General features: G+C 46.0%; 1 protein-coding gene across 6 annotated transcripts in view; it reads right to left on the minus strand.

Annotated features, from left to right (window-relative positions):
* The window catches only part of LOC116851141 (GATA-binding factor C-like), a 160918-nt gene that overhangs the window by 1939 nt on the left and 134471 nt on the right, over positions 1-24508 (minus strand). For 5 of the 6 annotated variants that reach the window (XM_032830249.1, XM_032830246.1, XM_032830251.1 and 2 more), the window contains exons 5-8: positions 19990-20124; positions 1362-1548; positions 749-945; positions 1-43 (exon numbers count right to left, since the gene is read on the minus strand). In XM_032830249.1, coding sequence (XP_032686140.1) covers positions 17-43; positions 749-945; positions 1362-1548; positions 19990-20124 — 546 coding nt within the window. In that variant the 3' untranslated portion in view covers positions 1-16. The remainder of the gene's footprint in view (positions 44-748; positions 946-1361; positions 1549-19989; positions 20125-24508) is intronic. The other variant, XM_032830248.1, reaches the window with a different exon arrangement.

A 24508-nucleotide genomic window follows, 5' to 3' on the forward strand; every position in this document is an offset into this window, starting at 1 on the left:
GCTAGTCACTCGCGATTCATGTGTACTCCGATCGCCAGCCGCTCTGTAAGCAGACAAAGGTTTTACCGCTCTTTAGGACGATCCACTTGCTGGTCGCGCGAGCGAAGGCGACATTTGTTTTTCATTCGATTTCGTCGATCACGCTCGATCTAGAGTTCCTCCAGTCGGAACTAGGGCAGAGCATGACGGTTCTCTGATTGGTCTGCATCCTGTCCGCCATTTTTAGGGATGACGTGAGTTGAGAGAGGAGCTCCAAGACCGAAATGACGAAGCACGCTGCAGCTTTCTTCTCCCTCACTCTCTCACTCACACTTCTTCCCTATATATGGCGAACGATGTTCTGACTCCAACTTGAGGAACTCTAATCTGCATTCTGTCCGCCATTTTTAGGGATGACTTCGAGTGGAAGTGAGAAAGAAGCTCCAAAACCGAAATGACGAAGCATGCTGCAACTTTTTCCTCACTTACCTGGTTACTGGCTAGAAAGAAGTCGTTCTTTCTGCTTAGCGATGCGAGGGTAGAAATTGATCGCGTTTCCCGTAAAGTTGCACGAATCGCGCGAAAACCAAGGGCACGCGTCGGGATCTCGCGTCGGATTACCGTCGAGTTTGGCTTGAGTATACGGCGAGTCAGCAAAGTCCGCGCGGTATAGGGAAATCATCCTGATCGATTATCGGCGGCTCGCGGCAATGGTGGTGATCCTTTGGTCAATCGCCGGCGGTGGAGGTAACGATCATCGCGCACTTACCATTGCGTTCGTCGTCAGCTGCAGACCCTGAAGGCTCGGCATGTGATGAGAATGGGAATGCGAATGTGAGTGCGGGTGGATGGGGGGCGGCGCCGGTGGCGCAAATCCTTGATGAAGACCTCCGGCCACGCCGACACCCGTGTGATACATGTAATGCTGCATCGCCGGATGCATCGTGTGATGATGCTGCGACGTACCTGCAACGATAATGAGAGACGCGCGCTCTTTTAATCTCCGCGAGTTTTGCGAGACATATTCTCTCTCTCTCTCTCTCTCTCTCTCTCTCTCTCTCTCTCTCTCTCTCTCTCTGTGTGTGTTTTATATTATATATTTAGATCGTCGAATTTGCAATTTCTATAGTAATTTATGAAACAATTTCAAGATAGTCGAGTTTTGCAGAAAACATTGCGAAGAGAAATAGAATTTTAACGTGATCTTATGATTTTTACAATATTTTCTCCACGTATCAAGTGGTTTTATCCAATGAGAAAATCGCGTCTCATGGCTGAGAGACACTGGCCATTAACGGGTTAATTTCAAGGAGCTTAGAGACGCCCACAAAAGCCCAGGGTGCAACAAATATCCGTCGCGGACGGCAAAACTCTCGACTTACCCATCGGCGCTCCGAAGCCGGAGTGGAAGGATTTGTTATCGAGATCGAGATGTCCACTGGCCTTGATCATGTCTCCCATGACACCCAGGCCTAGGCAGCCGCCGTTCTTCTTCTTCTTGCTCTTTGACGAGAGCTTCCTGTTTCTCGTCTGAATGCCCTCCTTCTTCATCGTCAGCGGCCGGTTCACCTGCAACAGTCGTGGACAACAATTCGCTAAGTTTGGAGTTTATTCTACGATAGGCGCGGGTGACAGGTGGAGAGGAAAAATCGAGAAACCTAAACGAAAACGATTGGAGGACGCGCGGGACGTGAAATAAAAAAAAAAGAAATTGTCTTGAAAAAACACGGAGAAAACTGCTATGGTTGCGACAGCCACATATTATTCTAGGAGGGACTATTTTTCAAATTAAGTAGATATTAAAAGTCGTTGTCGTTATATGTCCAGTTATGCAGTTATTACAGCTACAATTCTTTTGATTCGTACACGGAAAGAATATTGTAGTTTTTTCTTTTTCATGTGAATTCTCTTTGATTTTACTGTTTCTAGTAGTTCCTAGTAGAAATTGGCTGCTAATAAGGTCCACACAGTTAATAAATAGTCGCAAAATGAACGTGGCAGAATCATGAGGAAACCCGAGTTGAAATTTTGGCCCTGTGTTAAACCTCGAATTCTACAACGCAGTAGAAGCTAAGTTAGCAAAGTAAGTTTAATTCTAATCATATAATTTACTCCTACTTTCGACTCGGGAAGACAGGTTGATTGAAGAGGAAGATTGCTTGTCACGGCTATTTATTGACTGTCAAGGCAAAGAGATAGTTTTCATAGCATTTTATAGATATGCCATCCGAAGTCTTCTTTCATCCCTTTATTTGGAAATGGCGCGTAAAAATTTTGGACATTTTCTCGCCTCGTCATCGATCAGAAGTTCCGTGGCGAGTGCCCAGAAGCCTTAATGCCTGCGGCAACCGTATTTACAGCAAGTGATGTATCCTTAGTGTTTTCTCCGTGCAGAGTCGAGGATAGGCTGAAATTACCGGCGCGAACAATGCGGTGACGTAATGTAAAGGGTGGTCGATCGGGCGAGGGAGAGAGAGATCGGGCGGGGGCATCGCGATCGTCGGAAGACGTTATTCACTCGAGTGCAACGCGATGCGTTTTCTTCGTTCGACCGTTGCGTTGCTCGTCCGCTCCATGCAGGATCGTAAATCATCGCGCGTTGCATGTTCGATGGACGGACGGACGGCAGCCCCGGAGGACGGGCGAATACACTCGCTTCTTTATTCTAAACTTCAATCTGCGATTTTTTCGCCGAACCCGGTCAACGTTCCGAGCGGATTCTCGCGTTAGCGTGCCTCGCGCGCTAACCGATCAATTTTCGTTCCGGTCTTATCGTCCGCGAATTGCTAGTCTCTGTGTCGGTCTACGCCTATTCGCACAGCGCGACGCGATTGAATTTCTTTCTCGGCGGAAAACGTTTGGTTGGATCAACCAATTCCGGGTGAAATATGTACGAACCGTTCCGGTCGATGTTACCCGTGCGAGTTGACCAGAAATCTTGTTAACTCGAGCAGGATTCTGGTAACTTTAACCGGAATTTCTGGTTCGTTCATATTTCCCGAGAGAGTGCGGCCAAGAGCGGCCCAGATTCGTGACCAGGAAGTTTTGAGATCATTTCAAGCTTCAAATAAAGTCTACAGTGTGGAGATTACAAGTATGCAAGCGCCAGAGTGGGCGGGTCTCAGAGATTCTTAGTGACTAGTGGCTTATAAACACTCTTGGCTGTACTCTGTTTAACCCTAGAATTCTAAGCTCCATAAAAAAATCATGTACACTTTAAGCATGGGAAAGTTTTATCCAGCGCGTTTCCGTTTACTCATAACTCTCATAAAAACGATCAGAATTCAATACATTTCCTTTTTAAACGATGTAAAAAACATCGCGGAATGTGAACCCATTAATGTATTTGTGATTCAATGAAGTTGAAGAAGTTGTAATGAGAATAAGAAATGCATGTTTTTTAAGAACGTTCGGAAAGTTGATCTGGCTAAATTCTATCTATGTTCAGGAGATTCTGGAGGTCAATCCAATCAAACATTTTTCTGTGCACGTTTTGAGGGGGAACATCGCCGAAGCGAGCTCGAGTTTCGGAACGCGCCAGCAAAAACGACGACATTCTTTTCGAGCTTGTCGAGAGGAAAGTGGAGTGCGCGGTAATTAGGCGTCGAGAGAAGGAAACAACCTGTCGTCGACGTTGTCGTGGTCGCCGTCCACGTTTCTCTCCCCCTTAGGTTCTCTAGGACTAGATCGAGATCCGCGAAATTGTCCCGCGAAACTCTTTCTCGCGGCCCGGATAATCAGCGGCGCCAGGCGCGTAATTAACGCATTTACATTCGTTAGCCGTTCATTATTTCCCCGCGTCAGCCCGATTTGCATGCGAATGCCGCTAATTGCGGCAACTGCTGCAGATTTCTGCTTCGCGGAAAGCCGCGAGCGGAAAGTCTCGCCGCTTCCTCCGACGGCTGTATCGAAAGGAGTGTAAATTCGATGTCATTAAAAGAGATGAGACAAGATCGCGGTAGTTTGCCGATTTTAGAGACGCGCTCGAGTGGGATGTGAGACAAGGGAGAAAAAATTCAATCGACGCGGCGAGAGATACGCAATAATATCGATATATATATATATATATATGTTAAAATTGTCTAATATATACTACATTTTAGCAGATTTTAAAGAAAATTTTAATGTTATTATAGTTTAATTGTTTTATTTTGCATATTAATAAATGCTAAACATTATATTAAAATGTCGAAACCAAGTAAGTAAAACTTCAGAATAGAAAAGAAATATTAAAATGAAACGAATGTTGGAAACATTATTTATTTTCTTTTTTTAACGCGAAAATAATAAACGTAACTCATAATAAACGTAAAGCTCCTTATATTAGGAACTACGGACAATTGATATTAGAATTTCGAATCCTATATAACCTAACCTATTGATTTGCAAATCTAACATAGCTAGCTTTCAGTCAAATGAAAAGTACCAGCTTCATTTTACTACTTATATGACTATGATATAATAACCTCAACATAACTTACTTTGCGTAAGTTATAGTAAATTTTGTGAAAGCATGAAAAATATTGTGGACAGTACGAAAAATGTTTTCATTTATTGCATCTGTCACTCGTTCGCTAGACACTAATGATGTTTAACATAGAAAAGAATCACTGTGTAGAATAGTTTTGAAGGCAATTCATAGATCGCATTACATCCTAGACAACATAATGTCTAAAATCGGAACACAAGACGTATTAAAGATCATCTTTAAGATGTCTTTCAGACGATTTATGTATAAATGTCTTTAAGGCGCCTTAAAGATTATCTTTAAGACTTGTGTCCCGATTTTAAACATTATGTTGTCTGGGATCTTGGTGATCAGAACTGTAATTCCCCATATTAAGAAACCTCCACTGACGACTTTATATTAAATATATATGTCTCGAGAATCTCTTGTCAGTACTGCGGAATCGATTCGACGAGACGTCGCGACGGCCGTAATTTCGTCGGCGCAGCAGACGAGCGCGCGCGCAATTAAGGAATCCCTCAGATTCCTGGTAGTCTCTGGAAGCCGGTGCAATTAACGAATCGACAGTCCTCGAGCGCAATTCGCGATGCTACGTCACCGACGCGCTTCTCCCCCGCGCGCGACCACGCCTCGTCCGCACGAAGACACATACGCGACGGTATTATTTCTCGCCGACGCGGAGAAGGAGGAGGTCGTCGGCTTCTTATGCTTCGCGATCGAAATTAACGATAATATACGCCCGCTAAAAATAAACGCCGCGGCGGAACGACATTCGGCGCGAGGACGATCCGTGGATTTCGATTCCTTTGCGGCATTAAGAGGATGCTGAAGCTGAAAACTTTACCGACAGAACACTGACATTTTTCTGCAAAATTTATGTCAGGTTTACACAGAATTACAAATGCTTTTAAGCAATGAAAGTATGCGCAAAAATATGTGTAAATAGGAGCATTGCTCGATATGTGACGAAAGCGAAGAAAAAATTTTAAATGTAAAATTTCAAGCTGTCAACGTAATATTTGTCTAATTCAAAAGTTCCGCAGTTTGTACATACCGAAAGTGTGGGTGCTCCAAACAGAAAAATTTTGAGGAACATTGCTCTATCTTCGCATCTGCATTTGGAAGTTTAAGAATATCGAAAAAGTTTGCAGAAAGATTTGTACATATATATGGTTAGGTTTTCCCTTGAATATGGTAAAACAAAGCAACATTATCGACATTATTCGAGTTCGTCATCGATTCCAGCATCCTCTTAAGCTCGTCGATCGGTGTTCAGTGCAGGAGCAATTAGGAACCGGCGAACGGTGGCTCACGTTTCTTCGTGTTGGTGAACGAGAAAGCGCAGAACAGGGATAGGAGAAGAATGAGAAACGGAGAACTATTATGCTCTGGGATGAATGGAATGAAAGAATAGTCGATTATTACAGAATAATCTATTCCTCGGTTATTCCACAATTATTCTATAGTATCTTTTCTTGCTTATTTTTTACTACAAAATTCTTTCCGTGAAGTAGCAATTATCTAAAGGGGTAATATATATGAAGGACATTTATCAAATGATAAGAAAGAAATAAGAGGAGCAGTAAAAATATAGTCGTAATATATCCGTATAACATACGGATTAAACGAACATTTTTAGTCAAAGAATGTTAAGATGAGAGCATGAAAATTTATGTTGAGGCTGAAGAAGGGCGCTCTCATCTAGATATCGAGATGCGCTCAAGAAGTGCGGCGTGTCGTCGAGTTTACCGAACGAAAAACATTTCGCGGAAGAGATCGCGAGAAAGAAAGGAAGGAAGGAAGGAAGGAAGGAAGGAAGGAAGGAAAGAAGGAAGGAAGAAAGAACTACCTTCGATGACTCGCGCGCAAAAGAGGAAGAGAAGGGAAGTCCGATGTGCGGGCGTGCGCGGCTTCGATTAATTAATCCTTTGTTTATTCGCCGATGCTGACGGCCGAATGTGTGTGCGTGTTGCGTGCAGAGGCGCACACGCGCTCCGTGCAATGCTTAAGTACGAAATAAGTATGGTATGCAAGTGTTGTGTGTTGCATCGCGAGCTGACCGAGGAGGCGAAGGGCGGCAGGGGGGCGAGAGGAATCGCGGCGCTTTGTAGTCGCCGCGACGTGACGCAACTGCCAACTTAGGGGAAAAAGTTCCCGGTATTGTGCTGGACACAAGAGAAAGAGAGAGAAAGTGTGTGTACGTGTGTGTGTGTGTGTGTGAGTGTGGAGGCGCATCTTCTTCCTCCTTCTTCCCCCTCCTCCCTCCCTCCCCGTCGCTCGATCGCCCGCAGCCCTCGGCGCGAATTTTTTTCACTTGTCTTTCGCACCACCCAAGCCCGGCGGCGTCCAGACGGTCAACGACTCTTTTCGGAATTACGCAATTGGCCGAATTTGCCGAATTAACGGTCGCCCTCTCGGCGACGGCGGTGGCGGCAAAGGAGGAGGAGGAGAAGGAGGAGGAAGAGGAGGAGGTTGCCGCTCTTTTTCTTCGTGTGAATTGCATTTTTTTTTGCCTTTTTATTAGTTTCACGGTCGTACGAGCCGCGCGGGAGAAAACGCGATAGTACAATTACTGCGCGGTGTTACCGTCGGAATCGCACGAAAACGACCCGACTACTGCATCAGGTTCCGTCGGCGGTTTAATAAGCGAGGCCTTTTAATAAGCGAGTATCCGCGACACACAGAAAGAGAAAGAGAGAGGAATGAAGGGGAGCGGGATCGTGAGGGATGCGACGAGGAGCGAAGTTGGAGAGGGAGGACGTGAAAGCTCGAACCAATTTGAATACAATACGAGCGGGTTTAATAGGAACCACCGCGGGGAGGAGGTCGGAACTCGCTCTCTCGGTTGTCCGAAGGTGCGAGGTGCAAACGGAAGAGACGGAAGAACGCGCGGCGGGGAAAGGAAGGATAAAGACCGCCGGCAGGACGAATCAAACTGTTCTTCACCGTCGGCGGAAAAACAGCGAATACAGAATAGAGAAATCGAAGTCGTGAGTCGGAAGGAAGAGAGAAGGAAGGAGAGAGAGGCGAAAAATGAACGACAAAAGGCGATGGGGGTAGAAGGGGTGGTGAGGTGGACCGAATACAGATTGATACGGTCACACACGACGCAACCGCACGCGGCTCGCATGCGAAATCACGCCGCGACCGATGACTGAAAGATCGAATTGCGGAAAAGCGAAGAGAGCGCGAGCTCATCTGCTGAAATTTTCATGATCGCGATCGGCCGCTGAATGATCAATCAAAGTATTCCGCGCGATCTTGTCGCTCGCGAAAAGAAGAGGAGAAAACTTTGGTCGTTCGGGCAATTAAACAATTCGACAAATAGACTCAAGGCTCCCTCTACGGGAGCACAAAATCGCGTAATTACGGGCGCATGAGACAGGCGAGTCGACGCGACAGAGAGCTTCAATTTTCCCTGGCCGGCGTAAACGCGACGAGGTGGAATTCGCGTTAAGTCGCTTATTAAGAGAGCGAAGAAGGCAATGAAACACACGCAGGACTCGAAGACTCGGGGTGTATGCTTTACGACTTGCGTCTGCGAGTAGGTGAGGAGGAAAGGAGGGAGGAGAGGACGAGAATGCACCCAGAGAGTTCTCCACGTAGAACAGAGGCACCTTGTCCTTTCCGATATGGATCTCGATCGTCGTTCGCCTGCTATGCGCCCGTGTAGTGCGCGCGCGCGCGCGTATGCGTGTACACGCGCGTATGTAACGGATAGAAGCGTGTATACGTATATGTATATATATATCCTGACACCGCGATTGACCGATAAGGGGAATAATTTTAGGAACGTCTCCTCGCGCGCGTTCTCTCTCCCCGCTTGTCTCGGCGAAGAAGTCCGACGGAGAAGGATCGTTACGGTGTCTCTCGAGAGACGGCAGAGAGACCCGTCTCGAAGAAACTGAAGGAAGGGAAAAAAGAGGAGAAAAAGGAAAGAAAGAAACATTGCCGCGCTTCGTGATCATTTTTACCGGCACTAATTGTTCCTCCGAGAGACGCCGTAAATTTGGGTCCCCCTTGTGTCTCGAGACGTCTAATTGAAATGTGCCGCGCGGAACGGAAGAGCGGAGGATCGAGGTGAAAACCCGGCAGAGTTTGGCCGCGGCCGGCGAGATCGGCGGGGATCCAGCGCGAAAAATGCGAGTTCCGCGGCAGCGCAAATTTCTCGTATCGCACGCTCGAATCGCGCGTCGTCATCGTCCTTGTCCCCGCGGTCGTCGTTTACGCCGAGCTTACGCCGGTCGCGCGCTCTTAGCAGTCTCGTCACACGTCGGAAGACGAGTTCACGAGCGAGAGGATGCGATCGAGGCTCGCCGCGCGGCGATGAAAGGAACGGGAGTCGCTCGCCGCGAGGAAGTTATAAAATCGAATTACGCAGAAGTCCGAAACGTCAAAGTACGCCTGGCTGCCACTTGATATGCCGCGATGATCCCTCGTACGAGACATACCGCGGAGTCCTCACCTCGCCGGCGAGCGCTCGGTAGTTTCGCGTCGCGATGCGGTTGTAATGACGAGGCAATTGCCTCGACGGATGGCAGCGAGAACATTTTTGTCGTTGAGAAGTCGGTTTTATGCTCCCACAACTCAGAAATTTCTTTTCACTTCAGAAAGTGTTTTCCCAAATGCACCCAAGTCGAAATTTTGATCATATTTTCAGCCTTACTATTTCCTCCTATTCTGATATTATGAAATAGTACAATCTATTCGTCCAAATTCAGTCGTTCAGTAAAATACTAAGACTTAACAATATTTTTTTAATATTTTTTATTCTATTGAATACAGTAGTTGGTGCAAAAAATGGGATTACTCATTTGATACTGAAAAAAGTGCCAGTTTCCATGGTATTTCAATCCTGGACAGAAAAGCTGCCATGCTTGCGATAAGAATGGGATTCCCACAATTGATATTGTGGTGGGGTAAACAATTTTGGGACAAATTTGGGCAACCTAATCGGAATCTAATGGGGAAATCCTGAGAAATTTCTGCTACTCGGTACTCGTCCGGAATGGCGTTCGATCATTTCCCTTGGTGAAAGAGAGAAGAGGGGAGACGGAAAATGAGATCGCTCGTTGCACCGTCTCATGCTTCGCGGAACAAAGAAGCTGGGAGATTTACAAGCGAGATTGGGCCCCGCACAATGTTGCTAGAGCGTCGGTGCGAGGCCCGCAACGTTCTCGTCGACGTCGTCGTCGTCGTCGTCGTCTTCGCCCGCCACCTTTCTCGGAAACCGCCGTTCCCCCGGCGAAACACGTCGACACGTTGTTTATCGGGCTAATCCGTGGAGTCGTGTAATACTAGAAGTTCGGCGCTTCGGGCCCCGTCGTCGAAGCGTGGGCCCCGGCGTGGGCAGCACGCATGAGACGCGAAGGACTCGTCCGTCCCTCGACCAGGAGGTCTTCCCGCGTGACGACCCGCGCTAACAACATCTTGGATTACAGCTGACTTTGTTATTGAAAGCAAGTCGGGGTTCGTATTCCCGCGCTACTTTGTCGGGGGGATAACCCCGAATCGTCGGATTTTTTTCATCGAGGCCGAGCAGGAGAGACGGAGAGAGCGAGCGTGCAACCTTGTAGAATTAATGAGTAGCTCTCGGCTCGGCATCCAGCGCCTTTGTTTACGTCCGGGACCACGGCATACCATGGCCGGCGGAAGATGGCCGCGCAAGACGGGCCTCACGAAGAAGACGCTTTCTCGCCAGATCCAATCGCAAAGTTGAGAGCTCGTTCGATCGATCATTGCACAGCGACCGCGCCGCCGGCGTCACCGAGTAGGTGACTGCGATGGAATCGCGCCCCATTCGTTATAATTGCGTCTGCGGAAGACGGATCAGTCGATATCCCCTTTCAGAACACTCGACTCGGCTTTATGCTTCCGCAATCCACATAGACATTTCTTAGTATTTTCCCAAATGCACCCAAGTCAAAATTTTGATCCCACATTCAGCCTCACAATTCAACACTCATTTCGACGTTAAAGAAAGTCAAAAGGGAAATTTCAGACATTATCAGAGTCAAAGTAGGAGTAAATTGTATCATTAAAATTAAACCTATTTTGTTAACTTAAGGGGATGTTGAAGCTGAAAACTTTACCGACAGAACACTGACATTTTTCTGCAAAGTTTACGTCGTATTGGTTACACAGAATTACAAATGCTTTTACGCAATGAAAGTACGTGCAATAAATAGAAGCATTGCTCGATATGTGACGAAAACGAATAAAAAGATTTTAATATAAGATCTCAAGCTATCAGTTAGCGTAATATTTGCCTAATCCAAAAGTTCCGCAGCTTGTATATACCGAAAGTGTGGATGCTCCAAACAGAAAAATTTGGAAGAATATTGCTCTATCTTCGCATCTGCATTTGGAAGCTTAAAAATATTGAAAAAGTTTGCAGAAAGATTTCTACACATATATGGTTAGGTTTTCCATTGAAGATGATAAAACAAAGCAATACACATTCATGTAAGTTCTGTATATACAAGAAATACAAAAAAGATAGCGTGATTATGTTAGTGACGATCGTCTCTGGATTATCGACATTGTTCGAGTTCGTCATCGACTCCAGCATCCCCTTAACTCCTACTGCGCCGTAGAATTCAAGATTTAACATAAGGCCAAAATTTCGATTTGACGATCTTAACTCTACAGTCGTCGCAAGGAAAGGTCTTTAAGAAAATATTATATCCAAAGTAGTCTTTTCTTATATTTTACATGCACCCAGAAACCTAATTAAACAAAGAAAATATTTAAGTTCTCAACATAAAAGATATGAAATAATTTTTTATATTAGGATTTCTCAAGATCCCATGCGTCGACTCGTGTTCGAAAAGTAGCGCGACGACTGTAGGATTAAATATAAAATCCGATAAATACTACACAGTAAAAACGTTTGGTTGAATTAACCAAACATCTGGTCGAATATGAACGATCCAGATATTCCGATTGAAGTAACCCGAATTCTGTTTAAGTTAACAAGATCTTTGGCTCACTTAAACAGAATTAGGATTACTTCAATGGATATTCCGTCATATTCGACCAGATATTTGGTTAATTTAACCAAACCTTTTTTTCCGTGCACCTTATAGATTTAGACTGCCCCTCGTTTATTGAATCCTCGCTCTGTCTCTCTCTCTCTCTCTCTCTCTCCCGCTGAATCCTCTGCTGATGTTTACGTTTGCCGACACGACGTCGCCCGATTCTCGTGTAACCTTCGACATCGCGGACAAAGAATTTTATCCAGCGACTCACGTGAAAAAAGAAAAAAGAAAATGTAGTTGCGACCGGCGTCGCATGACCTCACTGACCCTGCTGCGCGTCTCGCGTGAGGAGCTCGGCTTTCGGGCGACGATTACCATATTCCCGAGCACCCGGTAGCTCGGCCGCTCGGGCACGAATAATCCGTGTATTTTCGACCAAGAGCCGCGCGCGCGTGCGCGTGTGCGTGTTTGAGTTTAGTCATGGAGCGCTATCGGCCTGCTCTATCTTAACGACACGCCGGATCTGTCGTTCTCTCCTCCCAATCCCGCCGTCTCCTCCACCTCCTTCGCCGCCTCCTTCCGCAACCTTCACCCCCGCCACGACCTGTCGGAGGATCTCGTGAGAGAAGTCGGCTCGGGAGAGGAGCGCACCTCTCTCGGCGTGTGAGAGACAGCAGGTACGAGAGACGGGAAGAGAAAAATACGCCTTCGAGAAATGATTGATTCGTCGCAGTCTCCTTCCCGCCGTCTCCGAGACGGAATTCCGGAAACGACTTTCACGCGACACGGCGCGCTCTCCGAGATCCAAATCTCCGGGCCGAGGCGAAAGACGATGATTAGCGGTAACAGTGAACAACGGTCCGCTGATGAACGATCATTTCGAGAGAAACAGTCGCTATCGGTGTCTAGAATGTTCGGTAAAGGGACAAGTCGGGTTTTGAAATAATTAGCGCTTGCGATAAGCTGCTGTTAATTACACAGACTGTTCGTTGCTGTAAAATGAGAGAAAAAATATGTATCTAAGTAGTAAATACTTACTTAGGATGTATTTACTTATATACTAATGTAAAATATTTTTAAAATAAAAAAATACACACTTCCTTAAAGAAAACTTTAGCTTTTTTATGAAAGCAATTATTCATTTTATTTAAATAAAAGGAATTAGACTTAGAGTAAACTCGGGTATTATGGCCATACGGAAAAGATGGCCATAAGCTGTAATTTCTCTAATAATTGCAAAACATTGCGTTTGTGTAATCAGTCGCAAAAATAATCGATATTTATCATAATATATGTGCATACATTTTTTCGAAATAGTAAAATTATGAATAGTATGCTATATTTTTATTTTCGACTGCTTGTAAAATTTCTCATGTGTCCACTAAAATTTGTAACATCGAATGAATTACAGTTAAGCTATCGCAATCAATGTCAGATACGTGAAATAGATATGTAAATTGTAATATAACATGCATTTTTATTTCCGTTTTCAATATTTGTTTATAAATATTATGGCCATCTTTTACTCACATTTTAGGTAAGATAGCCCATTATCATTCTATTAACATTTATAAAACGAAAGTCATTATGTTTCAAAAATTACTTTCAATATTACAGTAATTAAATCTTATATGCAATATGTTTTGATCAAAAGATTGCATTTAGAATTTAAGTTTTGTAATAGAAGTTTCTATTTTATATTTGTATTATATTTTTCACAAATAATATGTATTAAATATCTTATATTAAATTAAATATGTTAAATTTTGTTTTTCTCATTATTTTATAAAATAATAGGTACAGCAACTTGAACATAAAATATATATGGGTAATCTATTCCTTTATGGCCATCTTATCTGAAAAATTTAGGTAAGATGGCCAATGCTCATGTTTTGATATTTTTGTAATAAATAATTTTACTGAAGTATTTTTTTTTTAACTCTGATGATATTATGTACTGTAAGCTTCGGTGAAGTAATGTGCAACACGCTATTAAAAAATAATAAAAAATGTATTTTTTTTTTGTATTTTAAAAAAGTATAGCCGCATTATCCGAGTTTACTCTAAATAATCATTGTTTTATAGTTAGTTTTTACCCAATAAATATTTATTAATTTTTTATATTTCTTCCCTAGTGTAGAAGGGATAAAGTTAGCATTAGTAGGAAAGAGAGAGATAGAACTGTAAAGAGTAAAATGCTTGTTTAATTGTCTAATTAGTAGAAAGAAAAAGAAGATATAGTTAATAAACGAACAGATTGCTGCTTAAGATGTTCACACTTGAGAGAATGGCCGGATTCAACAGATATAGAGTCTTTGAAAATTGCTCTCCACGCAATTTTATTCGTTTTGAAAATTTGTCCAACGAGTGTCCACTAAAACCGCGCGTAGGTCCTCGTGCGTAAGCACGTTTTTAATTGTTCGAGATAATCCCCGCTCGATCGTGGACAGCCGATTAAACGTGAAAGATCTCCGGGAAGAAGATCATCTTCTCTATAGGAGGAGGAAGAGGAGGAGGAGGAGGAGGAGTATTGAGCCCCGTGTGCGTTCCGATCGTCGAAAGTGCGTTGGTTGGCTTCGACTATTTCGAGAGCCGTCGCCGTCGTTCAGGCCATTTCTTCTTCCCTTCGAGCCGCGGAGGAAGAAAAGATTCGGACGGGGCCCCGGCGCTAAGACTGTAATGTGTCGGCTTAACGTCAACGGAGACAGTCGCCTATTCCAACTCGGACCGTGGCCGCAGTTATCCGAGCACACGCGCGCGCGTGTATGTGTATGTATGTGTGTGCGTGCGTACGTGCGTGCGTGCGTGCGTGCGTGCGTGCGTGCGTGCGTGCGTGCGTGCGTACGTACGTGCGTGAGCGCGTGTACGTGTATTCACGTGTCACAAGTCAAACGCAAGCGAATGCGCATACGCTCGGCTGACGCGCGAGGGCAACGCGGGATCAAGAGCTAAAAAATTCGCGGCATCCTCTCCGTAGGCGCGACTTTAAACCCGCGACTGTGAGAACGCGTAAAAGGCCGTATTGATCGATCGAACGGCGGTTGATGTTTCGCGGTAATCTCCCTTCGCAAGCCGCAGGCGGAAAGATTGCTAACACTTTCACTTGTATGATCTTCGTCAGAACGGTACCCCACAGGAAAATTTATCTTCTTAGAATTATTGAAAAAATCGCGAATTCTCTTGTCGAATACAGACACGAGGTTGCGAAGTTCGTTGAAAGGAAAAATGCTGCGATCTGTCTGTGAAACCAGGATGAAACCTCCTATTATTAACATCACTCTCGTAGTTATTGGCGTTGTAGAAAAATCTGATTCTTCTTATGACTAGCGGCATCTATTTGGGCAACAGCGTTGGGTAATCGATTTAAATGTTCTTTGACTAAAATCAGTAGTCACAATTTATCAGTCGTCATATGTAAAATCACAAACAATTTTGTCGACTGATGAAATTAATTATTAACCAAACTTTGATTTGACGTGTTTTTTCTGCAGTGTCAATGACTAAGGGGGATGTCGATTGGATGTTTTACCCTACGCGAGAAGATCGTTTGCGCTATTAACTGTCAACGAAATAACTCGGGGGCGTATGAGGGGGTTGAAAATAACGCCTCGTGAAAAATAAAGGGCCGCTCTGCTCTCCTCGCCATCGTGATAAAGCGCGGACTCAACAACCGAGTTTAGCAGCAGCAAAAGCCGTACTTATCTGCCTCGTGTAATCTTTTATTTCAGCGACAAATGGCAGGCGTGTGCACAGGGGTGGAAGGAGAGACGGGAGGGGGCAGGGGAAAGGTTGAATCGCGGAAGAGGAAGCACAGAGTCGGTCGCATCGCGGCGGTATTAGAGACAGAGGCATGGTCAGGGAGGAAGAGACGCGGAATTAGGTTCCACAGCGGTGGAGACACATCGACAATGGATATCCAGAGGCTCGATGACAATGGCAACTCGATATTTCGTTTAGTCGGCGCGTACAGACCCGGCTTTTCATTCTTATGGGCCAAGGAGGGGAGGGGGCCGAGAATACGCGGCGACGACGACGACGACGACGACGACGACAAGCGTCGCTGGCTTCGACGGTGGCGGCCGCTGTCGATGGGTCGACCTTTTGCCTCCGCTGTTTGTAGAAAGAGAAGCGTTTCATTGCGCGCGTCAGCTCGATCCGCTGCGTAATAGTCTTTTGTTCGTTCTTGAAAAACCCCGTCGTGACCCTCCGCGCGAGGAAACCTCGTATTATTAAGTATCTATTACAATTTCGCATTCTCCCTCTCTCCTTCTCTCTCTCTGCCCTTCCTAGAAATTTCCCTTCCTCTTTCTCACTCTCTCGCACCCCCTGAAGAATCGCCGAGGGGTCCTCTAGCTGCGGAGGAAGCGGAAGCGGGCGTATTCGGGAAACGGCAAATGTTTCTTCCGAGACGGCGGAACAATCGGAGTTGTGTCTCGGCCGTGGGAAGGGACCCGCCGATTGAAATCGGTCGTCGCTCGGCCAAGAGAGAGGGAAAGAGACTTCTCATTTCCGCGAGGCAAACGCGCTGGTCCGTCTCGCGATTCCTCCTCCTCCTCCTCTTCATTCTCCTTCACCTTCCTCCCTCATCCCCCGCGGGCACGCATCCGCGATGCAGGAAGTTCACTATTAAACTCCCCGTACCCTACGTGAATTCAAAGTGTAACGTGCAGGATGTACCTACACACCGGTACGTATGAATTGTAAATGCAACGGGATACAGAAGGACAAGTAGGGGAGGCTAGTTGACTACCGGGGTAAGTTGGCAAAACCGATTGCTTCTGATATTTTCTAATAAGTTACTGAATTAAGCAAGCAAAATTTATAAACGTGTCAAAGACAGCTTTGGAATCCCTGCTCGCTTGATTCTGAAGTCTATTAAAGAACAGTAGAAATAATTAGTTTTGCCAACTCACCCCGTAGCCAGCTAGTCCTGGTCTCCTTTATTCGCGGGCCCATCAGTATTTTGCAGAAATTTATAAGGCGTATTCGCAGTCCGTTTTTCTATCTAGGATAATTTTGAGGTTCGTACTCAGATGCTGTAAGATTTCTTTCTAGCTGAATTAGGACTATAAGATTTGGTTGAATCAAATAAACACTTCTTTCGAATAGTCCAAACGAATTTTTTGATTGATCAAACAAAATTTTGTTTGACGCAACAAAAATATTTAGTTCCAAAGAAATATTTTTGTAGTGTCAACTAAATAATTTATTTGGACTATTCCAAAGAAACATTTATTTAATTCAATAAATCGTTCTCTCTATGTACGCTCGTCAAACTTTTTTCCTTTCAACGCTCAATTATATAGAGTGTCTGACGAAACACGACAATTGTCGTGCAGGTGACATATCGAACTGAGCGGAAGGCCTCGTACCGTTTCCCAAACAATCATGTAAGATTTCGAAATATTAATAGAAGTCTCACACACACTGAGAGAAAAGACTGGTAACTATAACAAACTGCATTTAGTTACAGAAATTCATTGTATTCTTAGTAACTAATACTAAATATGATAATAATTACCAAATATTTAATAGATCGGGAGTATGACGTAATTGCATTCACAATAACATCAATTAAATAATTTAGTAATAGTTACTTAATGTTAAATATTTAATATGAAATATATTACAGTTATGAGCAGATATTTGATAATTGTTATGAAATTGTTATATCCCATGTAATAAAAAATTCAGTAGATACGAGTTCTATCTTGTTACCAGTATAAGTATGTTTTGTTGCAGCACAATGAAAAATTCATTCATTTGCAGCTATTATATCGTTTCAATATCTATTATTACAGATGGTTGGTTGAACCTATCAAAAATTTTGTAACTACTACAAAATCGCTTATTTTGCTCAACTATTCAATAAGTTTTATTTACCAAATATATTCTGGAAGCAAATAAATTTTACTTCTGTCAAATAAATAATTTATTTTACAGAACTAAATTAATTAATAAGTATTGCCATAGCTTTGGCCCGCTATATTTACGTCTACCATTTAATAACAGTAACCAAATTTTGATAATATTTACTAAATTCTTCTCTCAGTGCAGCATCGCGCACACATTGGTTCGTCAATCTTTTTTCACTAATATCTCGAAATTTTGCACGTACACGGGAAAAAAGTTGGATGAGCCAATTATATATATGTTCTAAGGAAACGGACGGACTCGCGCCGCCGTACGGAGTACGGGAGAGCCCCCCGGGTCCTCGAAGAAGCGCATCCACGACCTCCCGTGTCCTGCAGCCTCCGTCCCGCTACCGCCCGCGAGTCAGGGACGTATCTGTAGCAGCTTGTCTGCCGAGCGGCGTGTATCTTGATTTCCAACCGGCGCGATCTCTCCTAAACTGATTGCGATAAGACGAAGGAAAGAGGGCCCCGAGAGCGAGCGCGAGCGAGGGGGAGAGCTCTTCGGGTGAAAGAGGATTCATTTGCGGCGCGCGCTAATTGGCTCGCGATTTCCCCGCGAGAGCGAACGGCGGGCACATCACCGCCTCGGACACATTCGTCACGTTTGCCCCCCGTCACAGTGGGCTTTCTGTCTGTCGGTGCCCCCCTCGCCGACCGTGACGCGGCAACAAGGCGGTGCACTGTGCGGCCCCGTCGCCGAGCAAATCGTCCGTCCAAATTTACGCGGCTTTTTTCCCTCTCTCGCTCTCCCTCTCGTTACTATCTCGATCCCGTCGCCGCGATAACGCCGCGTTGCGAGCAAGCGAGCGAACGAGCGAGAGAGAGAGAGAGAGAGAGAGAGAGAGAGAGAGAGAGAGACATGGATGGATAGATGAAGAGCAGGAAAGAGATCAAAACGATTTATCGTGCGGGCGCTGGATAATTACGCGCGCGTGGAGCCGCGGGTGGTATTTTCGCATGTTTTTTTTCGACGGACACCCTCCCCCCGCGCCGCTTCGCAGAATACAAATTCTCTCAGCGGCCGCACTGAGAAAAGGAGACTGCAATTGGTAACCTTGTGAAATCGTTGCGGCGCGAAACAATAGCAGAGTGAAATAATTACAGTTGGAAGAGCCACTCTTGCGGTGAATGCTGCTATAACGTTCGCTTGATTTCCCGGAGCGCGTTCAGTGCCCCCTCGCTTGGTGCATTTGTGGATGCCGCGTGTTTCGCGACTGACATCTCGCGTGAGCTCTTATTAGCCTTCCCTGATCCAAGTTTCATTTGGCATCTAAGGGCCCGATCATTTACTCGGTACCTTTCCAAATTGGGATTGGCATTTCCAACCGATATCATAGCGGGATAATCTATTTTGAGACAAAATTGGACATTCTGATCGGAACTTAATCTACATTTAGCAAAATATTAATAAATTTCTTTGCGGAAATCGTTCCTTTCTTTCTCTCGGTGTGTTGCATTCCGAGTATCTAACGGAAAGAGAGAGGGGGAGGGATGGGGGGGACCCCCGGATCGTGTTCTGCGCGAAAAAGCAAAGCACCGGCGTGTCGCGTCATGTCGTGAGCACGTTAATCTCGCGGAATTCCACGGCTAGAAACCGTCGTCGTCGCGACGCGTGTCTCGCCTATTAAGGCCGTCGCCTACACGCGGTCACTCTCGCCTTCGAGATTTCCGTCTCGCGGAAGTCCAGCAACGGCGGCGGCGACGACGACGGAGTCGCTCCGTCGTCTTCGACGACGAAAGCGACAAGGAGGAGGACAAGATGAAGGAAAAAAAAAAGAGAACAGGGGAATTCTCTCTCATTGCCGCCGACGGGCCGACAGCCTCTCCCTGTTGTCTCTATCGCGCGTTTATCGCGTCCCCCTTCGTGCCGCGGCGCTCGCTTCCGGCACTTCCGGTGTCACACGCCGTTGAGCACGCTCCACCCCTTCCAAACGACCCGTGTACGTGTGTAAGGACCACGTCCGGCAAACCAGAAAGCATCCTAATTGTTGGTACAACACACCAGGGGACCCCCTCCGTGCGCGCGCAGTGCTTGCATTGTCGGGTGACAGGCTGTGTGCGTATATATGGATTTTCGCCAGTGTGTGTGTGTGTGTGTGTGTGTATGTGTGCGTGGCCACCCAGCGACCGTATCCGACGTCGGAGTGAAACGCGGCGACAGGAATACGAAGGTACCTCCGTTAAATCTCACGATTTTCTCCCGCCTCTGCTTCGTCCGTATGAAGATCAGATTTCGACGAATCAACGAATTTCGGTCTTCACCTGCTTTGTTCCAATTGTTTCAATCCGTAATGTGACTTAAGGGACTAGATTTAAATTGAAACCCGAATTGCCGTCCCTCACGTTGAAGTCGGCGACTTTCTCCTTCGATTGACTGACTAATCAACGCGTCGGAACGCGCCGTGAAGCCGGGATGAATAATCGGGACGGTTAGTCTCCCTCTTTTTCATCATCGAAGTTTACATATCGATGTGTTATCGCGCGAACGGATGAACGAACGCGAGTGCAGCTTCTACCGAGTGTGCAGCTGCGCGTTTTCGATCCTCTCCGACCATCCGTCTGTCGAAACTCGCGGTGCATTGGCACATAACGCCGTCACCGCATCGTGATGGTGCGGGCGAAACGAATAATTAATGAGAGTACTCACGTTGTGCAACTTGTAGTAAAGCCCGCAAGCGTTGCAGACCGGCTCGCCGGCCTGGTTCCTCCGCCAGAGGGTCGTGGTCGCCGTCTTGCAGTTGGCGCAGCTGGTGCCCGCCCGCCTCGCCGCACTCTGCAGCGACAGTTTTGGAAAAGAGAAGACAGAGATATCACACCCGTCACGCTGGCGGTCTCGGACGATCGCGCGCTTGTGATCGTCGGCTAGATCCAATCCCGGCACTATCGAGATATTTCCTGGGTGAAATCCGACTCCGTCGTACTTGATTCCGCATTCGCCTCGAAAAGCTACAGTCCGCGCGTCCACGAATTTTTCTCGCAACCGTCGACCGAGATAGACTTGCATGACTACTCACAACGTGAGACAATCGATTATGGAAACTTTGCAATTCTTTTCATTACACTTGTGAAGCGAATATACTGCACTGAAGTAATTATTACATCATCATCACAGTAATTATTACATTTGCATCACACAGTAATAAATATAAATTTTTTGCTTATGTGGCAACAAATTTGCCTCTAAAGTTACAGTCAGATTTTCACATTACATGACATGTTGTCTCGAAGTTTCGAATCGAATCTTTTTCGAATACTTTATGCGACAAATGTATGAATAAAATAAGAAACAATCATAAGAAATGCTTTTATAAATCGAATAGCAAAGTCGCTCTCAAATTTGATCGATTGTATAATATAAAAAAAAATCAAGTAATTAAATTATGTAATAAACAGTCAAATGTGCATAACATTTTTCAACAAATATATAGCAAGTTCATGATTTCTGTACGATTCAAAATCACACATTTTTGTTGTGATTTTCACTGCAATATTTTCTTCGTGTGTACCTGTCTATCTGGGGATTCTTACTAGAGTAGACTTTTAATAAGTCATATAAAATGTTCGACTTTAGCATAGGAGAACGTGGAAACTCTCTGGGTAATGCCAGAATTGGATCTACGCGATTCGTTGTTGCATCGCAAGTGCTTTACTTAAATTTTCCTTATCGCAACGTACAAAACGGCGCATCAGGACGCTCTTGGAAAAATGGCGAGGAAAAGAGACAGTGTCACGCGATAGACACGTGAGATCGATCTATCGAGTGAATCTATTTTCATCTCGGCACTCGCAGACCTGCTATGACTCACCGAGTAAACGAGATTCTTATCGTATGTCGCACGCGCGCTCGTACACGGAAACTCGAGGAGGCCATCGTTTCAGCAGGAAAAAAATAAAGAGTCATCTGGAGAAACGTACGGTCGCGCAAAAATCGCGATCAGACTCGCGCCGTACGAGGAGAGATTATGAGAGAAAAAAAACGTGCGGCAGAATAAAATACTCTCTTCGCTCTTTCTGTCTTTTTTCTCTCTCTCTCTCTCTCTCTCTTTCTCTCTCTTTCTGTCGCGAGAAGGACTGAAAGAGAGAGAGAGAAAGAGAGTACTCGTCTACTCCCGCACACCAGAAGCGCATTCGATCCGTCGGCTTACGCGTGGAATCAAAAAGCCACGGGACTTGACGCGGGTTACCGTGACATCAACCTTCCCCTTGCCCCCTGTTCTTCTCTCAAATCCTTCCCCCTGCCGTCTGCCGGTAAGATCGACGTGTCTCGAGAAAGGGAGGAGAATCGCCGGCAAAGGGAGACCTTCGGTCTCGCCATATATACATACATACATATATATATATATATATATATATATATATATATATATATATACACATATATACATATATATACATGAAAAGTATCTTCCATTCTCGGCGAATAAGTGGGAAACTCGAAAACGCCGTCCCGTACACCTGTGCGCACCCTCGTCGACGACGAGCATACGAGTGGCAAACACTTAAGGGAAAGAAGCGGGACCCACTTTATCCCTCGGGGACTAACCGCGACTCTCTCTCTCTCTCTTCTTCTTCCTTTCTTCCCTTCTCCCCTGTCCCCTCTGTCCATGTATCACGGACCTAAAACTTGAGCGGCGCGCGAACGCATAGTTTCGGGATACTGAGGATGATGCGGGAGAACGGGGACAGAGAGAAAGAGGGAGAGAGAGAGAGAGGAGGAGCAGGTATCTCGCCGCCGTTGGATCGTATTATAGTGCCCTCTTTCCCGCCCTCCCTCCACCCCCGGCTTACGTAGCCACCTTTCACTCCTACCAGTCTACCTATCTATCTACCCTCGTCCCTCTCTCTGGCTCTTCCCGCTGTGCGAACCACTTAACCGTTAATGGACGATACTGTTACTGTTAAAGCCGTGTTCCGCGGATAATCTCGGCGCGTCGCACGGCGACGGACCTCCTGGAGATCGCGCCTTCTCGGCTCGTATTGATGACGTCTCGGATCGCACATATGCAAGTATCGTATGCAAGTAGACAGCCTCACAGGCAGAGAGTGGCATGCGTGAATCTTTGATTGATCCCAGGCGCCGCAAAGCGCCTTGTATAGATATAAATAATACTAGTATATAAATATATATTAAGGAATCACACGTTTAGTATCTGTAACTATAATTACACATAGAGAAATAATCACTATAAATTATAATTAAGAGAAAATCACTTCTTATTATATTTTATTATAATATTAGTGATAATAACCTTATACGCATGTTACTATCACCATTATATCACAAAAAATATAACTGGAGCTACAAAGTAACTACATATAATTTCAGTTAGATCAACCGTCTCTTTTCTCAGCGTAGGGATAGGTAAGAAAAGTTAGGCTAAAATTGAGGTTGACTCGTCGCGCCAACAGATCAGAAGAAAGATCTTGTTATGTGTGTTCAAGCATCATATTCAAAGTACACATGTCTTCTGACAGACTACGTCCAATAGCATATTACTCATGGAGAACCGATGGTTACAGCGCGAACAAGCCTTTCTTACCTATTCCTATGCCTACACAAGGAATTCTGATGTCCAATCAGAGGAGATTCGGTCACGTGATGATCAAGTTTGCCATTCTCTTTCTATGAGACTCTAATGATATGCGACTGATCATGAGGAACGGAATCGGGTTTGCGATAAGCCGAGAGATAACGGCGGTGACGATGCGCGCGCGCGCGCGGGACGTTTCTCTCGTCGCGGCGCCCACCTTTGACCCTCCACTTTCGCTTCTCTCGCTTTTACCCCTACTCACGGACCACTTAACCCCGTCGTCTGAGATGACACCGCACCCTGCATCCGGCAGGCATCGGGAGAGGAGGGACGCGCAACCGCGTCAAGCGAAACTATACCTGCTGCCATTGTCGGCGAAAGCACAAAATACAGGGGATGCGACGTGCGCCTCCCGCCCGCCCCCCTTGACGCATAATGGCGAACTTATTGAAATTTCTTTGAGCGAGAGGGATAGTCCCCTTCCCTCCTGCCCCTTTCGTGCAGGACACAAAATTGCCCTCTTTTGTCCCGCCCTCTTGTGCTGCGTTGCGTCACGCACAATGAACTTTGAGACAGTACCAAAAAGCCGAAAGAGAGAGAGAGAGAGAGAGAGAAAGAGCGAGAGAAACAGAGCGTGTGTCCCCGATTTTTCTCGCAAGGATTTTTTTCTCCTTTTTCAAGTCGTCCCCTTTCGTGCGCAGTCTCGCGTCTCGTCGTCGATATTCGAGGGACGCAGTTCGCGGATCGGTGCGTGATCGAGTGTGTTCGGAGTTTCCGGGGTGGTCGATGTGCGCGACTTATTGTAGCGAATACACGGCGAGGAGAGCGGGAGCGAGAACGAGAGAAAGAGAGACTCCAAAGATCGAACGATAAAACTGCAACTGCTGAGCGCATCGTAAAAGTGAGAGAGAACGTCGCTCGTTTCGCAAAGATCGTCAAAGCGATTCGATCTTGACGCGCTTCTTCAGAGCGATTCTCCGCTGATCTTTGCCATAACGTCTTCCACGATTGCGGCGAGAGAGAGAGAGAGAGAGAGAGAGTAAAAGTGCGAGAGGAAGAGACACGAGTCGTACGTCTCACACGCGACGAAATTACGTGGCTTCACGGTAAAATCCATCGTTGCCCGATCCATTTTTGTCGCGTCGTCCATCGCGAGGAACGGAGTAGCCCCTTGTTTACCCCGGGAATGAAGCGCAGGGGTCGGAAGGCACGAACGAACGAACGAACGGAGGGTTGTAACGATGAAGAACAGGGATCGGACGAGAGGGGGAAGGGGGACGGGGGTAGAGGTAGGTACTGTGCGGTGTGTAATCATGCCTTATCTGGCGGATCTTATCAACCCTTGCGCGTAGCAAAAGGGGTCCGCGGGGCGCTCGTTGCGGGACGCCCGGGGAAAACCCTCCCGGCCCGGAATCAATACGCGGAGAGCCACCTCATCAATATAGCCGCGCGCCGCACTATCTGCTCTAGATCTTTGACACCCTCGCGCGCGAGGGGGTTCGGGACACTCCGAAAATCGCCGCCGGTCGGCATCTACCGTCGCGGCCGTCACGTCGCGCGGCTAATGGTTATTAAATGAGAGAGAGAGAGAGAGAGAGAGAGAGAGAGAGAGAGAGAGAGAGAGAGAGAGAGAGA

The sequence above is a fragment of the Odontomachus brunneus genome, unplaced genomic scaffold (genome assembly GCF_010583005.1).
Source record: "Odontomachus brunneus isolate Ranch 3 - 2012 unplaced genomic scaffold, Obru_v1 Obru_scaffold_166, whole genome shotgun sequence".
NCBI lineage: Eukaryota > Metazoa > Arthropoda > Insecta > Hymenoptera > Formicidae > Odontomachus > Odontomachus brunneus.